Source organism: Danaus plexippus, chromosome 2 (genome assembly GCF_018135715.1).
Source record: "Danaus plexippus chromosome 2, MEX_DaPlex, whole genome shotgun sequence".
Taxonomy (NCBI): Eukaryota; Metazoa; Arthropoda; class Insecta; order Lepidoptera; family Nymphalidae; genus Danaus; species Danaus plexippus.
In genome coordinates, this window is record NC_083537.1 from 532,362 (window position 1) to 549,236 (window position 16,875).

General features: G+C 38.7%; 3 protein-coding genes across 4 annotated transcripts; 2 read left to right on the forward strand and 1 right to left on the reverse strand.

Annotated features, from left to right (window-relative positions):
- The first annotated feature begins 924 nt into the window (after positions 1-924).
- On the forward strand, positions 925-6,140 carry LOC116779578 (uncharacterized). Of its 2 annotated transcripts, XM_032673930.2 has the most exons (17): positions 925-1,269; positions 1,449-1,595; positions 1,823-1,951; positions 2,051-2,183; positions 2,295-2,421; positions 2,498-2,623; positions 2,779-2,910; positions 3,115-3,255; positions 3,321-3,370; positions 3,443-3,598; positions 3,735-3,874; positions 4,008-4,182; positions 4,272-4,509; positions 4,576-4,678; positions 4,897-5,036; positions 5,642-5,819; positions 5,888-6,140. In XM_032673930.2, exons 1-17 carry the CDS (start codon positions 1,099-1,101, stop codon positions 6,008-6,010), a joined length of 2,409 nt encoding a protein of 802 aa, XP_032529821.2. In that variant the 5' UTR covers positions 925-1,098; the 3' UTR covers positions 6,011-6,140. The 2 variants fall into 2 exon arrangements, with proteins under 2 accessions (XP_032529821.2, XP_061385467.1); XM_061529483.1 differs by lacking the exon at positions 4,897-5,036.
- Positions 6,141-6,189: 49 nt separating this feature from the next.
- On the reverse strand, positions 6,190-10,498 carry LOC116779580 (sentrin-specific protease 1-like). Its single transcript, XM_032673933.2, is given in 8 exon segments — positions 6,190-6,821; positions 7,298-7,522; positions 7,771-7,957; positions 8,532-9,270; positions 9,273-9,612; positions 9,682-9,920; positions 9,991-10,088; positions 10,294-10,498. Coding segments are annotated over 8 exon segments (2,076 nt in total). The 5' UTR covers positions 10,380-10,498; the 3' UTR covers positions 6,190-6,659.
- Positions 10,499-10,872: 374 nt separating this feature from the next.
- On the forward strand, positions 10,873-12,913 carry LOC116765303 (dTTP/UTP pyrophosphatase). Its single transcript, XM_032654747.2, has 4 exons — positions 10,873-11,126; positions 11,207-11,448; positions 11,794-11,940; positions 12,329-12,913. Exons 1-4 carry the CDS (start codon positions 11,037-11,039, stop codon positions 12,495-12,497), a joined length of 648 nt encoding a protein of 215 aa, XP_032510638.2. The 5' UTR covers positions 10,873-11,036; the 3' UTR covers positions 12,498-12,913.
- The last annotated feature ends 3,962 nt before the right edge of the window (positions 12,914-16,875 follow it).

Consider the following 16,875-nt stretch of genomic DNA (forward strand, 5'->3'; position numbering starts at 1 on the left):
ATAGATGTATAGAACCTACAACCTAGGGCAGTTCTGTGGGCAAGATCAATAGTACTAGATAGACGTGTTCGACAAATTTTCATTCAACGTCTCTTATAAATGATAGGCTTTTAATCATTAAAGTTTGAATGATTATATTAGTAGAAAGGAAAATCTTGCTTATTTTTATATATGTATAGGATATATATCAATTTACAAAACTTAATTATTAAAACAAATTAGCTAAAAAAAATTAATATATTTAGGTTCAATATTAAGAGTAACAAAAACAAAATTAATAAAATTATAGTCGTTAGTATCGTAATCGAATTCCAATATAAATTGCAATAGAAAGCAATATAAATTGCAACAGAAAACTACTTAATTTTCAGTAACCTGACAATTATTCCTATCCTTTGCCGTTATCAGAAAATGTAGGTGTATTAACTTCTATAATTAGTCTATCACGTGCTCATGCCGTAGGAAGATAAAAATCATAGACGTATCTTAATGAGGTTATTACAACAAGTAAATAATTACTAAAAATAAAATTCGTTTATAAACACAATATGTTAATTATAGAAAGATATATCTGCATCCATACCTGAAGCCTTAAGGTGAACTGACTCACATAATACGATGTTGTCCCTCTCTTCTTACATAATATCCAGTTAAAATTATCAATATTCTTAATTTCAAGGTCTTCGCTAAAAGGTGCATATTGAGATTAAAAAAACTTGGCAAAAGTTTGAAGATAAAAAGCGTGGCAAGAGTTAAAATTTTATGTATTTCGCAAAGTATTATATTATATAGAGTTGCCGTGTATCATAGACCTAGTTGGTCGAGGAACTTTGTGACTGTAGTAAAATTTAAAAATTGGACCACAACTTTCTATCTAAAGTATACTATTCGTCATATTTAATTTATGGAATGGTTTCTATTTACTTTACAGTTATCGATAAACCATCGATAAGTCGTCAAAAACATTCTAAAGTTAAATTTGTCAAAATTTATGCAGATAGACTTCTAGTAAATATCTATCATTTTCGATGACAGCTTCGTAACGTTTATAGTTCGGTATACATAGATATATTGTGGGAAATTTAATGAAAATTGTTAATGATGTTTAAAAACTACACAGATATATGCGATGTTGTGTCTCTTCTTATTTACTGTCCCACAGAACGATCGTATTTGGTCACTAAAGAAAGTAACGGCGAGTTCTGGATACCTTGTAGCAAGAGCGAGAAAAATTGCTGGAAATTTACCGCGCATAAGATCCATTTTGAGGTACAAATATTAAGGGCGGCTGTTTGTATGTTGCTATATTAAATAAATTAATGTTTAATTGCTAGTAATAATAAAACACAAAAAGAGCTCACACATTTACAAAGACTTTTTAAATTTTTCCTTCACTCACATTTTAATTTATATTAAAATTATGTGTTTTCAAGAAAGATGTTAAACAGATTCTTGGTATGGACACGTCGTCGGAATGCAGTCCTTTAAGAATTTACAAGATTTGGCTCCCAAAACATCGGAAGAGATGTGTCTACCACGCGGTTTACAAAGTGGCCATCAAAGCTGATGTAAAGAAGAGAGCTAAACTGCGACCAGTTAGTTATATGACTTTCATTTGTTTTTCCCATTCAAGTTTTTTATGATAGCGCCATATGCCATTACGCTTGTCTCCATTGCTTAGTTTCGTTTTATAATTGCTAAATATATATTTCAATGTTTAGTGTATCAAATATCAATATGGTATCATAGTCGGGCATTTATCAGTAAAAAGCTTTCGTATCGTATGGTCACATGCTTGCTCAGTAATAATAATCATCATCAGAGTAACCGGAATCGACTTCAGTGGTTGACGTCGTCTGAGCTGGAGCGCCAGCGAGCACATGCCACCTTGCGGAGCCCTGAGCTATCGCTGTTTGCTCAGCTAGCCAGTGGAGATGTCCTCAGAGGCAATGTGAGGGAACCCATAATGTTCGTCGGAATATAACGTGATCGTTTGCAACATAACTTGGAACTTACGTGGATCGTTTTGTTATCAATTTAAAATGTGTAGGAGATGGACACCGGAATGATAGTGGAAATCTGCGAAGAAAACGTCGTGGTAGGCTGTGACGTGGCGGGTGGTGCCGTCGCACTGTCCACACCGTACTGCAAACTAATACAAGCCGCGAACTACACCAGAGATGGTACGCCGACAAAACCTTTACAAGTTGGAGTCTTATTTAAAGAACCTAACATTCACCGGCATGAATACACGTGTACATGTGTGTTCAATAACCTGACTTATGTTTTCACAGACCAAGTGCTTTTGTATCGTGAATTCTTATCGTTGGTATTTCCTGCGTTATACATGAGCCCCAAAATATTCACGAGATTCATGGTCGACGGAGGCTGGCAGAGAGCCAATTGTCTCAGTCTGTTCAGGTTACACTGGGTTATATTATTGTGTCTGACGGATATAAATTTTTCTATTTGAAGTACAAAAAGGTATATTTCTTAGGGCGGCGGATATAAGTAACCGCGGTGGCTTGTCGTTCATGGAGATGTTGCTGTGGACGGCGGCAGTGGAGCCCGAGACGACGCACGAGGAGGTAGCCGCGGAGATGCGCTGCAAATATATATTCAGGTGAAAATTTGTATGCAATGTCGCAGGCCGATGCTCATTCTTATCTTGCTCAATGACACTCGCTTGCTGCCTTGGACAATATTCTTCAATATTTCCAACCATTAAAGGTTTACATCTTCTTCCTTAGTAACGCTAACTACGTTATCTTCTTAAAGATACTTCGACGGAAACCGCGACTGCCAACTGGAATATGTAGAACTGAAGGAGTTGATCGCGGCCGCGCGGACGGCGTGCGGTCTCATCGCCGACTCGCTCAGTGTGGCCAAAGAAGCCGACCATTGTCTTAGGTACGACGTTAATATCACGTGCAAAAATTCCCATCGAACTCAACTTCGTTATTGACTCGTCTGCGTGACACACGAGGCACCACGCATAGACGTTCCGTGACAATTGCCGTGTAGGTATATAGTTGTTAATGTAAGGATGGTCAGATAAATTATTAGTTTCTTTGCCTCTGTAATATGTTCCAACGCGAGGAGAGTTCCTTACAGAGAGTTGTGTCTGTCCGGAGCCGCGCTGCTCCCCCTCGAGGAGTACCTGCGGTGGGCGGTCAGTGACTGTCCCGGTGCAGCCTCTCTGCTGAGGGCTCCCGTCTCCTGCATCGCGCGTCTCCGGGATCTACACTATCTACAGTGAGTGACGAGATATAGTCTGTTTAAGAGACGATCGACCTTTTATTTACGTATGTATGTTTTAGAGAACAGATACAAAGTCCGGTGCCTACGTCTAAGGAGACTTTGGAACCGGGTAAGAAAATTCATATATTATTCATATAAAAATCTTATATTATTTCATTAACTATGAGAATATTTCATACAGATGAAGATGTTACGGGCAACTCAAACGTTGCGATCGAATCGTCCGAGCCCACGGCGCCTGTGACGGCTGCGAGTGGAGAATATTCATTGGCCACGTGCGTAGTGCACCTCAGAAGAGAAGCTGGGCCTGAGATACAGCATCTCAACAGTTTTGAGGGTGGGAAGGCTGTGTTTTGTTGACGAATATTGTTATTTAAAAAAACCCTTCGAGCAGATCGTCATTATTATAATTGTTTTGACAAACTTGGAGACAAATATTATTTGACGAACAACTTTTGTTTCTGTTCCCTAAGAGGATGCAGTGAGCTCATCAACAGCCCGCCTAGTATCTCTGTACAGTAACTCTCTCGACCTCCTCGGAGACGGCACTGCCCCGACAGAGGCCTTCGCGGCAGTGCATTACTTCGCCTCCGCCATCGACAAGCCTGCCAACGTTAGCATATGTTAATCAATTCGACTTCTTATGAACCAACTATATGGGAGCTTCTTGTTGTTCCAAATTATCTTTATACTTAGTTTCCTATAAAGAATCCTTAAACCAGTGTCTAACCCTTTCCTGTATGTAGAGGCGCGTGTCGGGCGGCGGGTCAGTGGCGGTCACTAAGTCAGCGTTCTCGTGGGTGGAGGCGGGCGAGGGAGCGGCGCTGGGCGCGAGGCTGCTGCGGCTCGCGGAGCGCGTCCGGCCGCTGTGTCTCAAAGAACCGAGGCTACTGTCACTCAGCTCACCTGTTTACGCTATAGGTGAGTGGGAGCCGTTGAAACTTCAGAGAGAAAGGTATCCATGAAGTTAGCACTCGTATCACATACTCTGTTTTTTCTGTTTCATCCAGGAGATTTACACGGGAACCTCGCCGCTCTTCTGGCCATGGAAGCAGTCCTTTGGCCCAACGGCACGGCTCTGATGCCGGGCGGCTTGTTGTTCTTGGGGGACTATGTCGATAGAGGTCCGCACGGTACAGAACTATTGACTTACTTGTTTGCCGCAAAAGTACAAAGACCAGACGCGATACATTTGTTAAGAGGAAATCACGAAACTAGAGAAATACAGAAAATGTTTACTTTTTATAAGTGAGTATCGTGTACCTGATGAATAAAAGTATGTCTTTGCTGGAGGTTTTCAAGGGATATTTCTAGTGAATGTATTGAAAAATATGGCGAAGTCGAAGGCTTGCGGGTCTGGAACGCTGTGAACGACGTGTTTGACGTTCTACCACTGGCGGCCATCGTCGACGGGAAGGTTAGGATGTGCTTGTATTGTATCAAATCTGGAGTAGGCTTACATCAAAGTTAATGTTAGATTTGCTCCATAAAACATATTCATTTTGAAAGGTTCTTTAAGTTGTAGAGTGAAGACCTTGAAACTATCCCCAAGGGTTGTCAAAAGTGTATACATAGACTTAATGATGATCACGAATGATTTTATGCGTGTGGTGGCGGTGCTGGTGATGTGTGCAGGTGTTCTGTTGTCACGGCGGCATCCCCCCGCCCTGGGTGTGTCCTCTGGCGGCCGGCGTGAGTCGTGTGCCGGCGCCCCTGCCGCGACCCGCCGAGCAGAGCGCCCTGGCCTGGGAACTCTTGTGGAATGATCCCGTCGAGTCAGTTGCCGTGGACACCAATTGAATTCTTTACATGTTGTCAGAATTTATCAAGCGTAGTGAAGTATTAAGCGATATTGTTTACTTGCCAGAAAAATAGCAAATCGGCTCGGGTTAAGCGTCGGATAGGAATAGTTATAATATCTTCTCAAATGGCTATACTTAACTTTCAGGATTTGAATTAAATAAAAATATATATAATTCTTTGCAGTAGAAATTAAGTTTTTACAATGAATTGAATTTGTTAAGACGTTTTCCGCAATATATTTATTGCTGACTTATCTTCAAGTGTCTGTCGTGTAACCGTTAGTCGAGTGCTAGCTATGAGAGATCGAGCCTACAATGTGATATTTTTGATGTCCTCCTGAAATATGTAGGTATCTCAGCAGTTCTAGTCCCTCTACATATGAACGTTAAGTTAGTGATATGTAAGTAAACACAAAACCTGGTCCTGGCGTCGAATCTGAAAACCATTGTACTGTGTGGGAGGTTAGCATTGAGACAGGTGAGGGATCGCTGACAGACGGAGGTCATTCTTAATATTGAGCGACTAAGAACCGACCCTGTCAGGCCTGTTCTTTATGTTATTTATATATTTGTGCCAGCGAGTCCAAGGCGCCGGCGGCCGTGGTGCTGGAGCTGAACTCGTCGGAAGGCTTCGCGCGCAACTGGCGGCGAGGAGTCGGCCACGTGTTCAGTGCGCGAGCTCTGCGGCGGTTCCTCAAACACAACCGGCTCAGCGCCGTGCTGAGGGCGCACCAGCTACACTCCAGGGGATTCATGGTAACAAAGACGCTCTGAATGATCATTCCTATAATGGCGGAGTAAGTCAGTGTAGTGTATATGACCAGATCCAGTTGGGCGGGCGGCTGGTGTCGGTGTTCTCGTCGTCTCACTACTGCGGCGGGAACAACTCCTCGGGGGTGGCGCTCCTCCAGCGGTCCGTGCTGCGACTTCTGCAGGTCGAAGACTGACCGAAACACACACACACACACGTGACTCCAGCTTTGCTCCTCACCCGCGAACCCTCACACTGATCACGTAGATAACAAATGACAGTGACGAGCGAACGACTTGTTTTAGAAAATATATATACCAGTCAAAGTTGCGTTTCATTTTCGTCGACGGTCTGGAGAGGGAAAGAAACAACGTATGCTTGATACTCTTTTATTTCATCATTTAGAAAAAATGAACTGAGATTAATTTTTTTATACACCAAGTCAGAAGAGACGCGACCTAGCGCAATACAAAAATAATGTGACATCGGACGAGGCCGAGGACTCTCCGCGCAGACGGCGACAAATAAACGTATTCAATGATAAATAACCCGGAACACTTCAGACGCTCCTCACACTATACACTTAGATAATATTTACAATCCCGAGCACTCGGTCGATGAGACGTGTCTCCCTCCTCTACCGCATATAATATCGACGGGCGCGAGCGCGCAGCGGCCCGCCCCGCCCGCCCGGGGACTATGTACACCTAAATCATACATCTACAGTTACAAGATCCGAACATTCCTAGAAGTGATGCGGACGAGTCGCCGCCGAGGCTGGCTCGCCGGCTTTCTCGGTAGATTCTGAATGGAAATGCAGTTGACGGCCCGCGGACGGCCAGTGTCTAGAGCAGCAGACGCGCCTGCAGGATCTCCAGGGCGGCCTTCCTCCGCAGGTAGGGCATGTGCGCCTGGCTGAAGGTGTACCGCGCCCCTCGCGAGCTGAACTCGGCGAACGTGCACGCGAACATGCCGCAGTCGCTGCCGTTCATCTGCTGGGGGATGTCCTGCAACACGGTGACGTCATCACTCACAAGTTGCAAAAACCGATACATAGGTGTAGGGACACGCGCGTTCCCACACACGCGTTGGCAGCGATATATCTCTACTTATTTCATTAATTAATGTGTCCTTTAAATTCGCCTTCTGCTTTGTTTCGGATTTTTGTTACAAACGGCGATGACCATGGAACAAAAATTTTATTGGGATGAGAGGAATTGTCACAGAGGTCAGCAAAGGAAGCTGAGTAGAAGCAAGTTGGGGAGTGAAGGCATCGCAAAGGATGGGGTGGAGTTGAGGTGAGAAGAAGAAACAAGTAATACTAAGCGTGTACCAAACTCTTCTTTCCTCTTTCTTTCTCCAACTCTCAAAATCATTGATGAAAATATGACCCAAAAGCATGAGAAGTATTTTCGGAATCCTGGCCCTGGGGCCGATCCGGGTTGAGTAATATTCCGGTACGCGCCTTCGGTGTCTCCCGTACCTTCATGTTCTCCGTCTTCCAGCCCGCGTCGTCGAAGGCCTGTCCCTTCTTGTCCTGGTGCTCGTCCCTCAGATACTGTAGGAGCGCGGCGAGGCACGGCTCGTTCCTCGCGCCCATGCTGTCCAGGTACGAGATCTTCTTCTCCCGGAAGTCGATGAGACTGAGGCACCAGTGGACGCCAAGGTGGACCGGGACCACCATCAAGTCGTGGCCGAAGATGTCCACCTGGGACGAAATCATCAGGTTGAAACACCGTCAGGCTAAAACGCCGCATCTCAGCACACACAGTGTGAACATCAATTGGAATCATAAATAAATATATATGGTTTAAATAAATATTAATTTTCTATCGATGTTTACGAGGTTGGGCCTTTACTTGGAAGGTCAATTTGGCGTAGTACTAGTGCGCCCTTAACGGAGCTGGCCGAGAGAGCCGCTCCAAAATAATAAAACATTCCATCACAAATACTAACCTTCCTCGTCCACCTCCTGAGGCCCGCCTGTCCGCTCTGCATCAGCTTAGGGTAGAAGAAGGTGTTGGTGGCGTACACCCGCGGCAGCTCCTTGCGCTCCTCGCTCCTCTGCATCAGCAGGTTCATGTAGAAATTGATCACCTCGTCGTTGAGCCAATTCAAACCCGCCAGAGTTTGGAGATCCCGCCTGAAATATTAAACATGAATTTAGAAATATTTTAAGGAGCTCCATAAACCTACACCCGGCTCGCAGGTCCGCGATGGGCCCGGCACCGCGCGGTGAATGCATGGAATGCGGAGCAGTTTCGTCCCTCTGTAGACTTTATTAAAACAAATCTTTTATGTAATAAATAATGCTGTAGAAAATAAAATGACAACCATTGAGTGAAGGAGACTGCTTCTCATGCGGTGTGAACTCCTGGAGCCGATGTTAACACAGTGTCCTTAGAACCGAGTCCACAACAATATGATTGTGTGAACAAATTTTCTAAACTAATCCATAAGGAGAGAATTTAACAAACAAAAACACATGAACCTCATTTAGAGTCGGTCCAAACGATGTACCCATGGGCTATAAATGATTAATTTAGTAATTTGTTTGGAGGACTTTTCATAATACATTAATTTGTTTTTGGAGCACTGCATGAACAGGTCGGCGAGAGCACAGACCTCAGAGGAGATAGTCATTGTCCTATGTGATGTAATAAGTGATCTTTATAAGGATTTTGAAATATCTTGCTGCAAATATTATAAGAACCAACCTGTGTATCCTTAAGTTAAATTTCTCTACCAGCAACTGCCCAGGTGGTCCAGGTCCCAGAGCTCTGTTGACTAGTTTCTCTTGTTCTGGCGTCAGAGGTGGTAACTCCACAGTGGGCTGGACCTCCTCTATGAGACTCTCCGGTATGCTCAACTCATACTTGAGCTTGTGCTCCAGATGTGCTAATTTTTGTTCATAGTTAACCTTAGATATTATATCTGACTCCCGCCGTGCATCTTTCAGCTTCTCCTGTGTCTCCTGCCTCTTTTTCCTATATTTACTGTCCAGTTTAGAGAGCCAGTCCGTGGATGTTATGGCTCTGTCTCTGTACGAATCTTTGAGTGTATTGATGGGATCGATTTTGACGGATGATGATGTAGAAGCATCCGATGTGATGATTTCCACTTCTGAGTCGGAGGAGTTGATGGATGCTACCGTGATGGGATCATATTCTTGAGTGGATTCATTGTCTTTAATGCTACTGAGTCCTTGTTCCACCAGTTTCAATTCATTTAACGCACTCTTCTGTGACCTGAGAGTTGATCTGAAAGCAGCGGACTCATCTGCCAAGTTCTTGATATCCAAAGGTTTGCCTATCGACGATGGTTTTATATTTCCAGTCACTCTCCTGATGAGCTCCTGATAATTTCTTTTTTCGTCTAAATTGAATACTTCTGCCATTGCAGATTTTCCGTTACCATTGGTGAGTTTACTTCTAGATTGTTGAAGGTTTGTTTGTGTGCTTGCATCCATCTCGGTACAGGAGTGGGGGCTTTTTTATATACTTTAGTGATTCCAGCCGGGGCTTTAAACTTAGTGTATGCTCTAGGAGATAAAGAACTTCTATCATTTAACTTGGAACCTACTTTTATGAACTTAACATATTCATCGTCTTTAGAATTTGATTCATTGTTATTTTTACTGACAAAGAATTTATACGGTCTGACGGGTGGTGGTGATGACACCGCTTTAACAAATATCACATCATCATCTTGATTTTCATAGTCTTCATCTTCATCATCAATATTTATGTAAACCTTTGAGGGCTTCTTAGTTTCAGGTTTAGCTTCAACCCATGTCACCTATAAGTAGTAAGTGGTTAGTAGGATGTGGTTCAGTGTAAGTGTTGCATTTAAGTCTAAGGAATATACCTCTTGCTGATCATCCTCATCGTCTATCACAGGTTGAGTGACAGGTCTCACTGGGGTGTGTTTCCTGGGTCTTTGAACGGGTGAAGGTCCATTTGATGTTAACCTCATTGGGACCGTCCGAAACCGGCTCCCCAACTTAGATGTTACATCAATAGGCGTTGAGGTGCTCGGGTGGTCAGATTCGATTTGAATTGGTATATACCTAACATTCTTGTTTTGTTTTTCTTCACTCCACATATCTGTAAAAAAAAAAATATTTTAAATAATGTAGGAAAGACAATAACTTTACACATTAAACCGAAACTCTACCTTTGGAATCCATGACATCGGGGAATGATGTTCTAGGCAATTTTTTTAATCTCTTCAAAACGGGAGATTCCTCATCTGAGGAGAAATCATCGTCGTTCCTAGAAACAATGAACGATATGAAAACTGAATAAAATGTTTTACAGTTCAAAGGTGCTTCTTACTCACTTGAAGAACTTTGAGGCAACTCTAATGGGTATTTTAATCATCATTTACAAATTGTACTTTTTTATGTTACAATATATTAGTGACTTTGCCGCCATAACGAATTTCTAATGTTGTAAACAAGAAATGTCAAAGCCATACCTGTCTCTTTTGAAGCTTGTCCTGACTATAGGATTATCGTCGCACCAACCAAGTAATGTACGCACATAAGCCACTATGGACTGCATTTTCAGTTAATTATGTTTCCATTACCTTTCCTATTGTTAAAAAGGCATTAAAATTAGAAAAATCATAAAATAATTTCGGCCGCATCGACAGCACTAGATCCAGCACACAACTTAGCGGTGAAACATAACCATAGATAATAAATCGCATTGACCTTTAAACTAAAGTTTTTATGGTGATTAAGCGAGTTTATTCTATTTTAAAATACTTGTAAAAATAAGTATGAATTAATTTTTCTGTTCATTTATGTATTTTTTAATGAAGATGAGTTGTACTTTTCCAAACACTTCTAAAACAACATTTCGTAAAAGCAATAAAAAATGTTGTATTTAATATTTATGTATTTCGAACATGTTATAAGAGGAATTTTAAGATTATATAAACTTAAAAAATGTAAATGGATACCGAATAACGTCTTTAATATTTCACAATAGAATCAAACCTTTTAATATCAAGAACAAATGTGACAAGTGACAATTGTAATATAGTTGTAAAGTAGGAAAATATCTGTGTTCTTGTATCGGGATCTAACTCACTGTTTGCGGCAAAATTGACACGATTTTGAATTGCCTTATCATTGAATTTTATCGATATCTATGCTAACCTATTAAAAAATTACCAATAACACCAAGACGTAACCCCTTCAAAAATCATAAAATATGTTGCAACCTGTGATGCATTTATTAAAACATAAAAATATAATTTTAGCAAGTGGTTCACCAAGAAGAAAAGAATTAATTGAAAATATTGTAATTATTACATAGTTCTTTATTTTCCTTATATGGATCTATCCATATTTCTTCTATTTTTTTTATTTTTTCTATTCCAGGGTTTAAAAGTCGCTCTTTGCCCATCGCTTTTTGAAGAAAATTTGGATCCAAAAGCGTTCGATAATTTTTCCGATTTTGTAGAAGAAACAGCCCTCCACAAAGTTTTAGAAGTCGAGAAAAGACTGAAAGAAAATGGAAATAATCCAGATGTAGTAATTGGCGCTGATACTATGGTCACTCTAGATGGTAAAATGTTTGGAAAACCAACTTCTGAGCAAGAAGCTTATGACATGTTAAAAAGGTTAGTTTTAAAATAAATTTGACAATACACTTTTAGGAGAAAATGTGACAAGCCACAAAACATTTGTAATTTGGGCTCGTTGAATTTCATAATTAGTTATTGCAGCAGCTCTTAGAATAATTTTTTTATGTCAGCGCCAAGACATATTGGCTTTTCATACGACATACCGAAAATTCTTGAATACGAAACTTCTTGAATAATAAGAAACAAAAAGCTTAGTAACTTTTTAGATTTTAGATTAATTGTCATAATGTGAATTAAGTATGTGTGAACCAATTTTGAGAATTTGGCTTTACTATAATTTAAATGTATTTATGTTAGAAATTAATTCAGGTTTTGCAACAGTTTATCAGGCAGGAGTCACACTGTGTACACAGGGGTGGTTGTGAAGGCTTTGGATGATGTGGTGAAGTTCACCGAAAAGACGGATGTGGTGTTCGGTGCTCTGGACGATGAGCAGATCAAAGGATACATTGCAACAGGGGAGCCTATGTAAGATTTTTATATAATTTTAGTTTGATAACAAACATTAATACCAGAATCTTAGCATGACCAAAGGGACCAAACGCCTCAATCTTATTATGTTATTGTGGCTTGAAAGTTGTTTATTTTTTAATTGAGCAAAGGGCTTGTAATAATTAATGTGAACTGTGAACTCACAACTTGAATGCCTTCAAGACAAGACAAGTGGCCACCCATCATTCAGGGTTACAACTCGCTCTATCTAGCCAGGAATTAGAAAAAAAACATTTAAATTACTAATTTCATCTTTACTATTGTTATAAGTGTTTGAGATTAAAAGATTTGTGTTCCTTGTTACATTACACATAGTATTTATATTCGGAAAAGGTTTTTAATTGTTAGGTAATATATTTTGCAGGGATAAAGCAGGAGGATATGGTATACAAGGTGTCGGAGGGACATTTGTAGAGAAGATTAATGGAGACTATTTCACTGTGGTGGGACTACCTTTGTACAGGCTGTGTTCTGTGCTGTATGAGTTATTTAAGGAGAACAAAGAAATACTTACCATTAATGCTACTACGTAGGATCAAATTGTAAAAAATCTAATAGTAAAGATATTGATAAGTCGATATAAATAGTGCCACTTACCTCTCTACGTCCAAATAGTTTTCACTCCAACTTTTACCAGTGATTTGATGGCTTTTTTGACACACAGAAGCCTCTGTATATATACTCAGTAAGATACAACATTATCATTATTATTTATAATAATGTATTTAAAGATCAGGTAACACTTCATCTGAAGTGCAAGTTACTTTTTTTTTTTAAACATTAATATGGTAGATTCCTTAATGTATATATATAGTATATTCAAGACAAACTGTTTTTGTTAAGAAAGCATTTATTACAATCGTATATTATATTTCTGTTTCATAAAATGTATTATGTAAAATGAATATCAATGTACATGTTTCCCAAGGTAAATGCATTTTTTATTTTTGTTTTTTTTTTTTCATTACTTAATTTGATCAGATATTTGACACAAGATAAATAAGTTATAACAATCAACGTCTACTTACTAAATCGCAACAAAGCGATTAAGATTGTTCAATTAAAAATCGATATTAGTAATAGCGCCATCTGTTGTTCATTCTTGTGATGTAGTTACAAACACTGCCAACCAGATGTCGCTGCTTTGTATGTGCATTAGACGGATTTAAAATGTTCAATTTATCAAAGATTTAAATTTAAAAGAATGCGCAATGACCGTATCGTATGATCTTGACTGAATATAACGCATAGTTCATTCAAATGACACTAAACAATCTTATGATAAAGTAACTTATTGTTACAATTTCATTGACAAATAAAGTACATTTTGTATTCTGTTTAAATGAGTCAATACTGATTTTCCAAATTAATTTTCTGATTTATAAAAGTTTGCAAGTAGTATAAGTTAATATAAAGAATTTACTATTTCGGTAAATTTTTAGTGTCGATTTTTTATATTAAATTATTGACACAATAATCGTTCGTGTGAGACATGATTCCCCAAAACCGGGTTTTTTTAAGATGCCGGTTATTTTCTTTCATTACATACAAATTACCCAATTACATCGTCTACAACCTACAATAGAGGAAGCGGTTGACAGAATTACAGTTTTATCCACTTAAAGGTAAAGTATAGTTACACTGAAGATGACTGTGTCAGTGTTATATAAAAATATTTTATTTATGACTAATAACTATTATAGATAATATAGTTATAGGATTTGTTTTGAAACAGATCACCCATAAGGTTCACATTCGAAGACTTATTTAATGGTCCGTTAATTAAGGGGTTAAGAAAAATCGTTTAAAGCCAATTCCCAGGATTTAACAAGATTTAATGATTAAAAAATATTACGACATATGTATATTTGTTTAGAAAATCCGACGTGGGAAACTAAAACAAAGAAAATTTGAAATTTTTACAAAACAACTTATTTAATTCATAAACATTATTGTGTTGAAAAATGCTTTGAATACATTTCCTAATTCACATTACACACGAGGCAATGGCTGCACTTATAGTGTCAAACGAATTGAACGATTAACTCGAGGGCCTAATTAAGATCAATATTACTAGTGATGACCTCAACGAGATAGGTCTTTAGACTCAATCTAGGCATTACTAAACAATAGGGCATTAAAGGCAGATGACTCAGCCTGACGCGAGACGTGATTAGCTACCACTTTGGCATTGTCTTACTAACGAATGCTTATTTATCTAATTTATATACAAATAAAACTGTGACCCTCTTAATATTATACTTAATGTTTATTTAAAGATTACACATAAGTGCAAAAAAAAAGATAAAATATTTACTTTCAATTATGAATCATAAAATTGTAAGCAAATATTCTGAACGTTAGAAATACTCAAGGAATTAAAATTATTCTATCACCAAGGATCTTGTTAATTAATTATCTGTCGTAGACGTCAAACGTTAGGGTAAATATTACTAACGACAATAAGCGGAAGTTTGGACCGATTCGGTCCTAATTGACACAAGAGTTATGTCAGCTACTATTTTTTGTTCTTGAGTCATAGTTACGCACATTATAAATCGCAGTTGTTTATAGCATTGACATTAATTATTATGCTCTGCAGTTTAAAAGTTATATTTCCAAAAAATAATGGTGTCATTTATGAATCAATACGAGGGTTATATTGTCTTTTTTACAGTCAAAATGGTAAGCGGGCAAAGTGTGTTTGTTTTTGCATGAAATACAGTCAAAATCATACGAAGTATCAGAACCACCTGTTCTGAAAGTCAATGGTTACGACTTTCCGAGTTAGTGGCGAGTCTGCAAGCCCACAGTATAATAAGTAATTAGAATCAACTTCATATTCCAAGAGCATCGCGTGTGAACAGTTATATGAGAAAAACATACAAAATTTCGAAGAACAGCCTCGGAACAATGTGTTTACAAGGTAAGTGGTGTCTACTGTGTGTGTAGATTGTGATTTATGATCCATTTAATTACTTCTAGAGATCCGAGAACCCATAACGTATGTAATGAAAATGCACTATCTATACACTGAAAAAAAATATATTGTAGTCTACTGCACAATATCATAGATGCGGTGGTATATTGAGGCTTAGTCGAGTCTTTAACGGCGTCCAGACATTCCCAGTTACACAGTTGTAAAGTCGTATAGTGCCAGTAGCTGTCGTATCAGCCCAGAGGAGACAGAACAGAACGGATACTTCAATGATCAATCTACACATTCTCGTGAAAAGTATAACCAAAGGAATCTTTTTGAAGATTTCATTTTGGACCGGCAGTGAGAGCGCGGTTTTTTCCGCGGTTTCCTTCATCATTTCATATTATTTTTATAATTATATTCAGATATAATATAATATCTTTTTTTACATTCGTTTTCTTTAACTTTCTTTAGATTTATCTAATTACTGTAACCGCTTGTTTTCTCTGTATTGTTCCGTGTGAGTACTCTTACGGGCGCCATAATGCAAGGGAGAACGGAAGTCTATCGTAGAAACTGAGTGATGTACAGCAATTGTTATCGATATACCATTTGTAGAATAAAAATAGTCTATAATCCTTACGAGTCCATAAATCTTTTATCGTTCAATCTCAAGTCAATGAACTGTAATGAAAGTGCGATATAATGTGTCCAGCTCTCAGTTTCATGATCTCGAACCATCTGACGTCGCTTGAACGCTTCTTGTGCTAATGGCGCGTGACATTTTTTATACAAAAATATTTTCGCCTACTTTCACTTTTTTACAAGATTATAAGCGATTGCCCTTCTGAAAATATTTGTACGTGTGTGAAAAATTATACATATCATAATTTTTGCATATCGCTTAAGATACTGTAATCTCTTTAACATATTCATAGCGGGTCTGTGATCCGTCGCCACTTGTTAGTGAAAAAAATATCTATTGTATGATGTGGGAACTAGAAATTTGCCACCTGTCTCCGGGTGCTTCCATAAATCACTGTTTATTGTTGCAAAAGAAATTAAACCTTAAATCTATGATAATAAATATAATGTTAGTGTGTGACTTATACAAACAACTTCCAACACATTACGCCTACGTTGCCAAATTTGGTGGATTTGTTTCGAAATTCTTAACATTGTATTAAAACAGAACGTTTTGTGTACAAACATAATGACCTCGATACTTCAGTATTGTATACAGCAGTAATGACCAACAAACTCCTCGGCAATGAATGAGTGGAGTGTGTTGTTATCATTCTTATCAAATCAATATAATTTAATTTCCATTTATTTCTTATTGACGTGGGAGTCGCTGCGACGCTGTGTGCTAATTAAAAATGCTCTAGTGTAAGAGTTTTATTATTAAAATACTTCCGAATGTTAGACGAAGACAGATCCAACAAAAAGTGTGGGAAGATCGGACAGATGCTGTCTTGTAGCCGGATCTCCGGCATCTGTAGAGGATGATTATACATATTGCGTTCATCTCACGATTTACGATTTAACAATGTCTTAGCAAAGATGTCTGCGAAATATCGCCCTGTTTCAATATTGTTAGTTTATACATAAATCTATAGTCGGTATCCCTGACGACGTGGATAGTCACGTTCTTATTGATGTTTATGAATCGCTTAGAATATTAATTCCTAATAGGCTACTAATAGTTAAGTTCTGTAACTCTTTGCTATGATCAATCATCTTTTATAATCTCTTGGTAAAGCGATCAGTATGTCGGTATGGTGGCAACTCCGTCAATAACTTACTTGTTTTTTAATTGTAAATATCTTTCTCTGTTGTTAACTGTAGTCATATCTCTCCTATATAAAATTTATTATATTAATTTGCTCCCGACTTTCATTCATTTTTATTTTTTAGTTACAAATATGCCTCATAGAAATATCTAAATGTAACTTCAAAATACTACCCCCTTTTGACTTAAGACGAACTTT

Coding starts and splice junctions, on each gene's coding strand:
- LOC116779578 (XM_032673930.2), top strand. CDS start 1,099: ATGATGTTTAAAAACTACACAGATATATGCGATGTTGTGTCTCTTCTT. Junction 1,952..2,050: donor GAGATGTCCTCAGAGGCAAT/GTGAGGGAACCC, acceptor TAAAATGTGTAG/GAGATGGACACCGGAATGAT. Junction 4,183..4,271: donor CTCACCTGTTTACGCTATAG/GTGAGTGGGAGC, acceptor TGTTTCATCCAG/GAGATTTACACGGGAACCTC.
- LOC116765303 (XM_032654747.2), top strand. CDS start 11,037: ATGTTGCAACCTGTGATGCATTTATTAAAACATAAAAATATAATTTTA. Junction 11,127..11,206: donor AAGAATTAATTGAAAATATT/GTAATTATTACA, acceptor TTTCTATTCCAG/GGTTTAAAAGTCGCTCTTTG. Junction 11,449..11,793: donor GCTTATGACATGTTAAAAAG/GTTAGTTTTAAA, acceptor GTTTTGCAACAG/TTTATCAGGCAGGAGTCACA.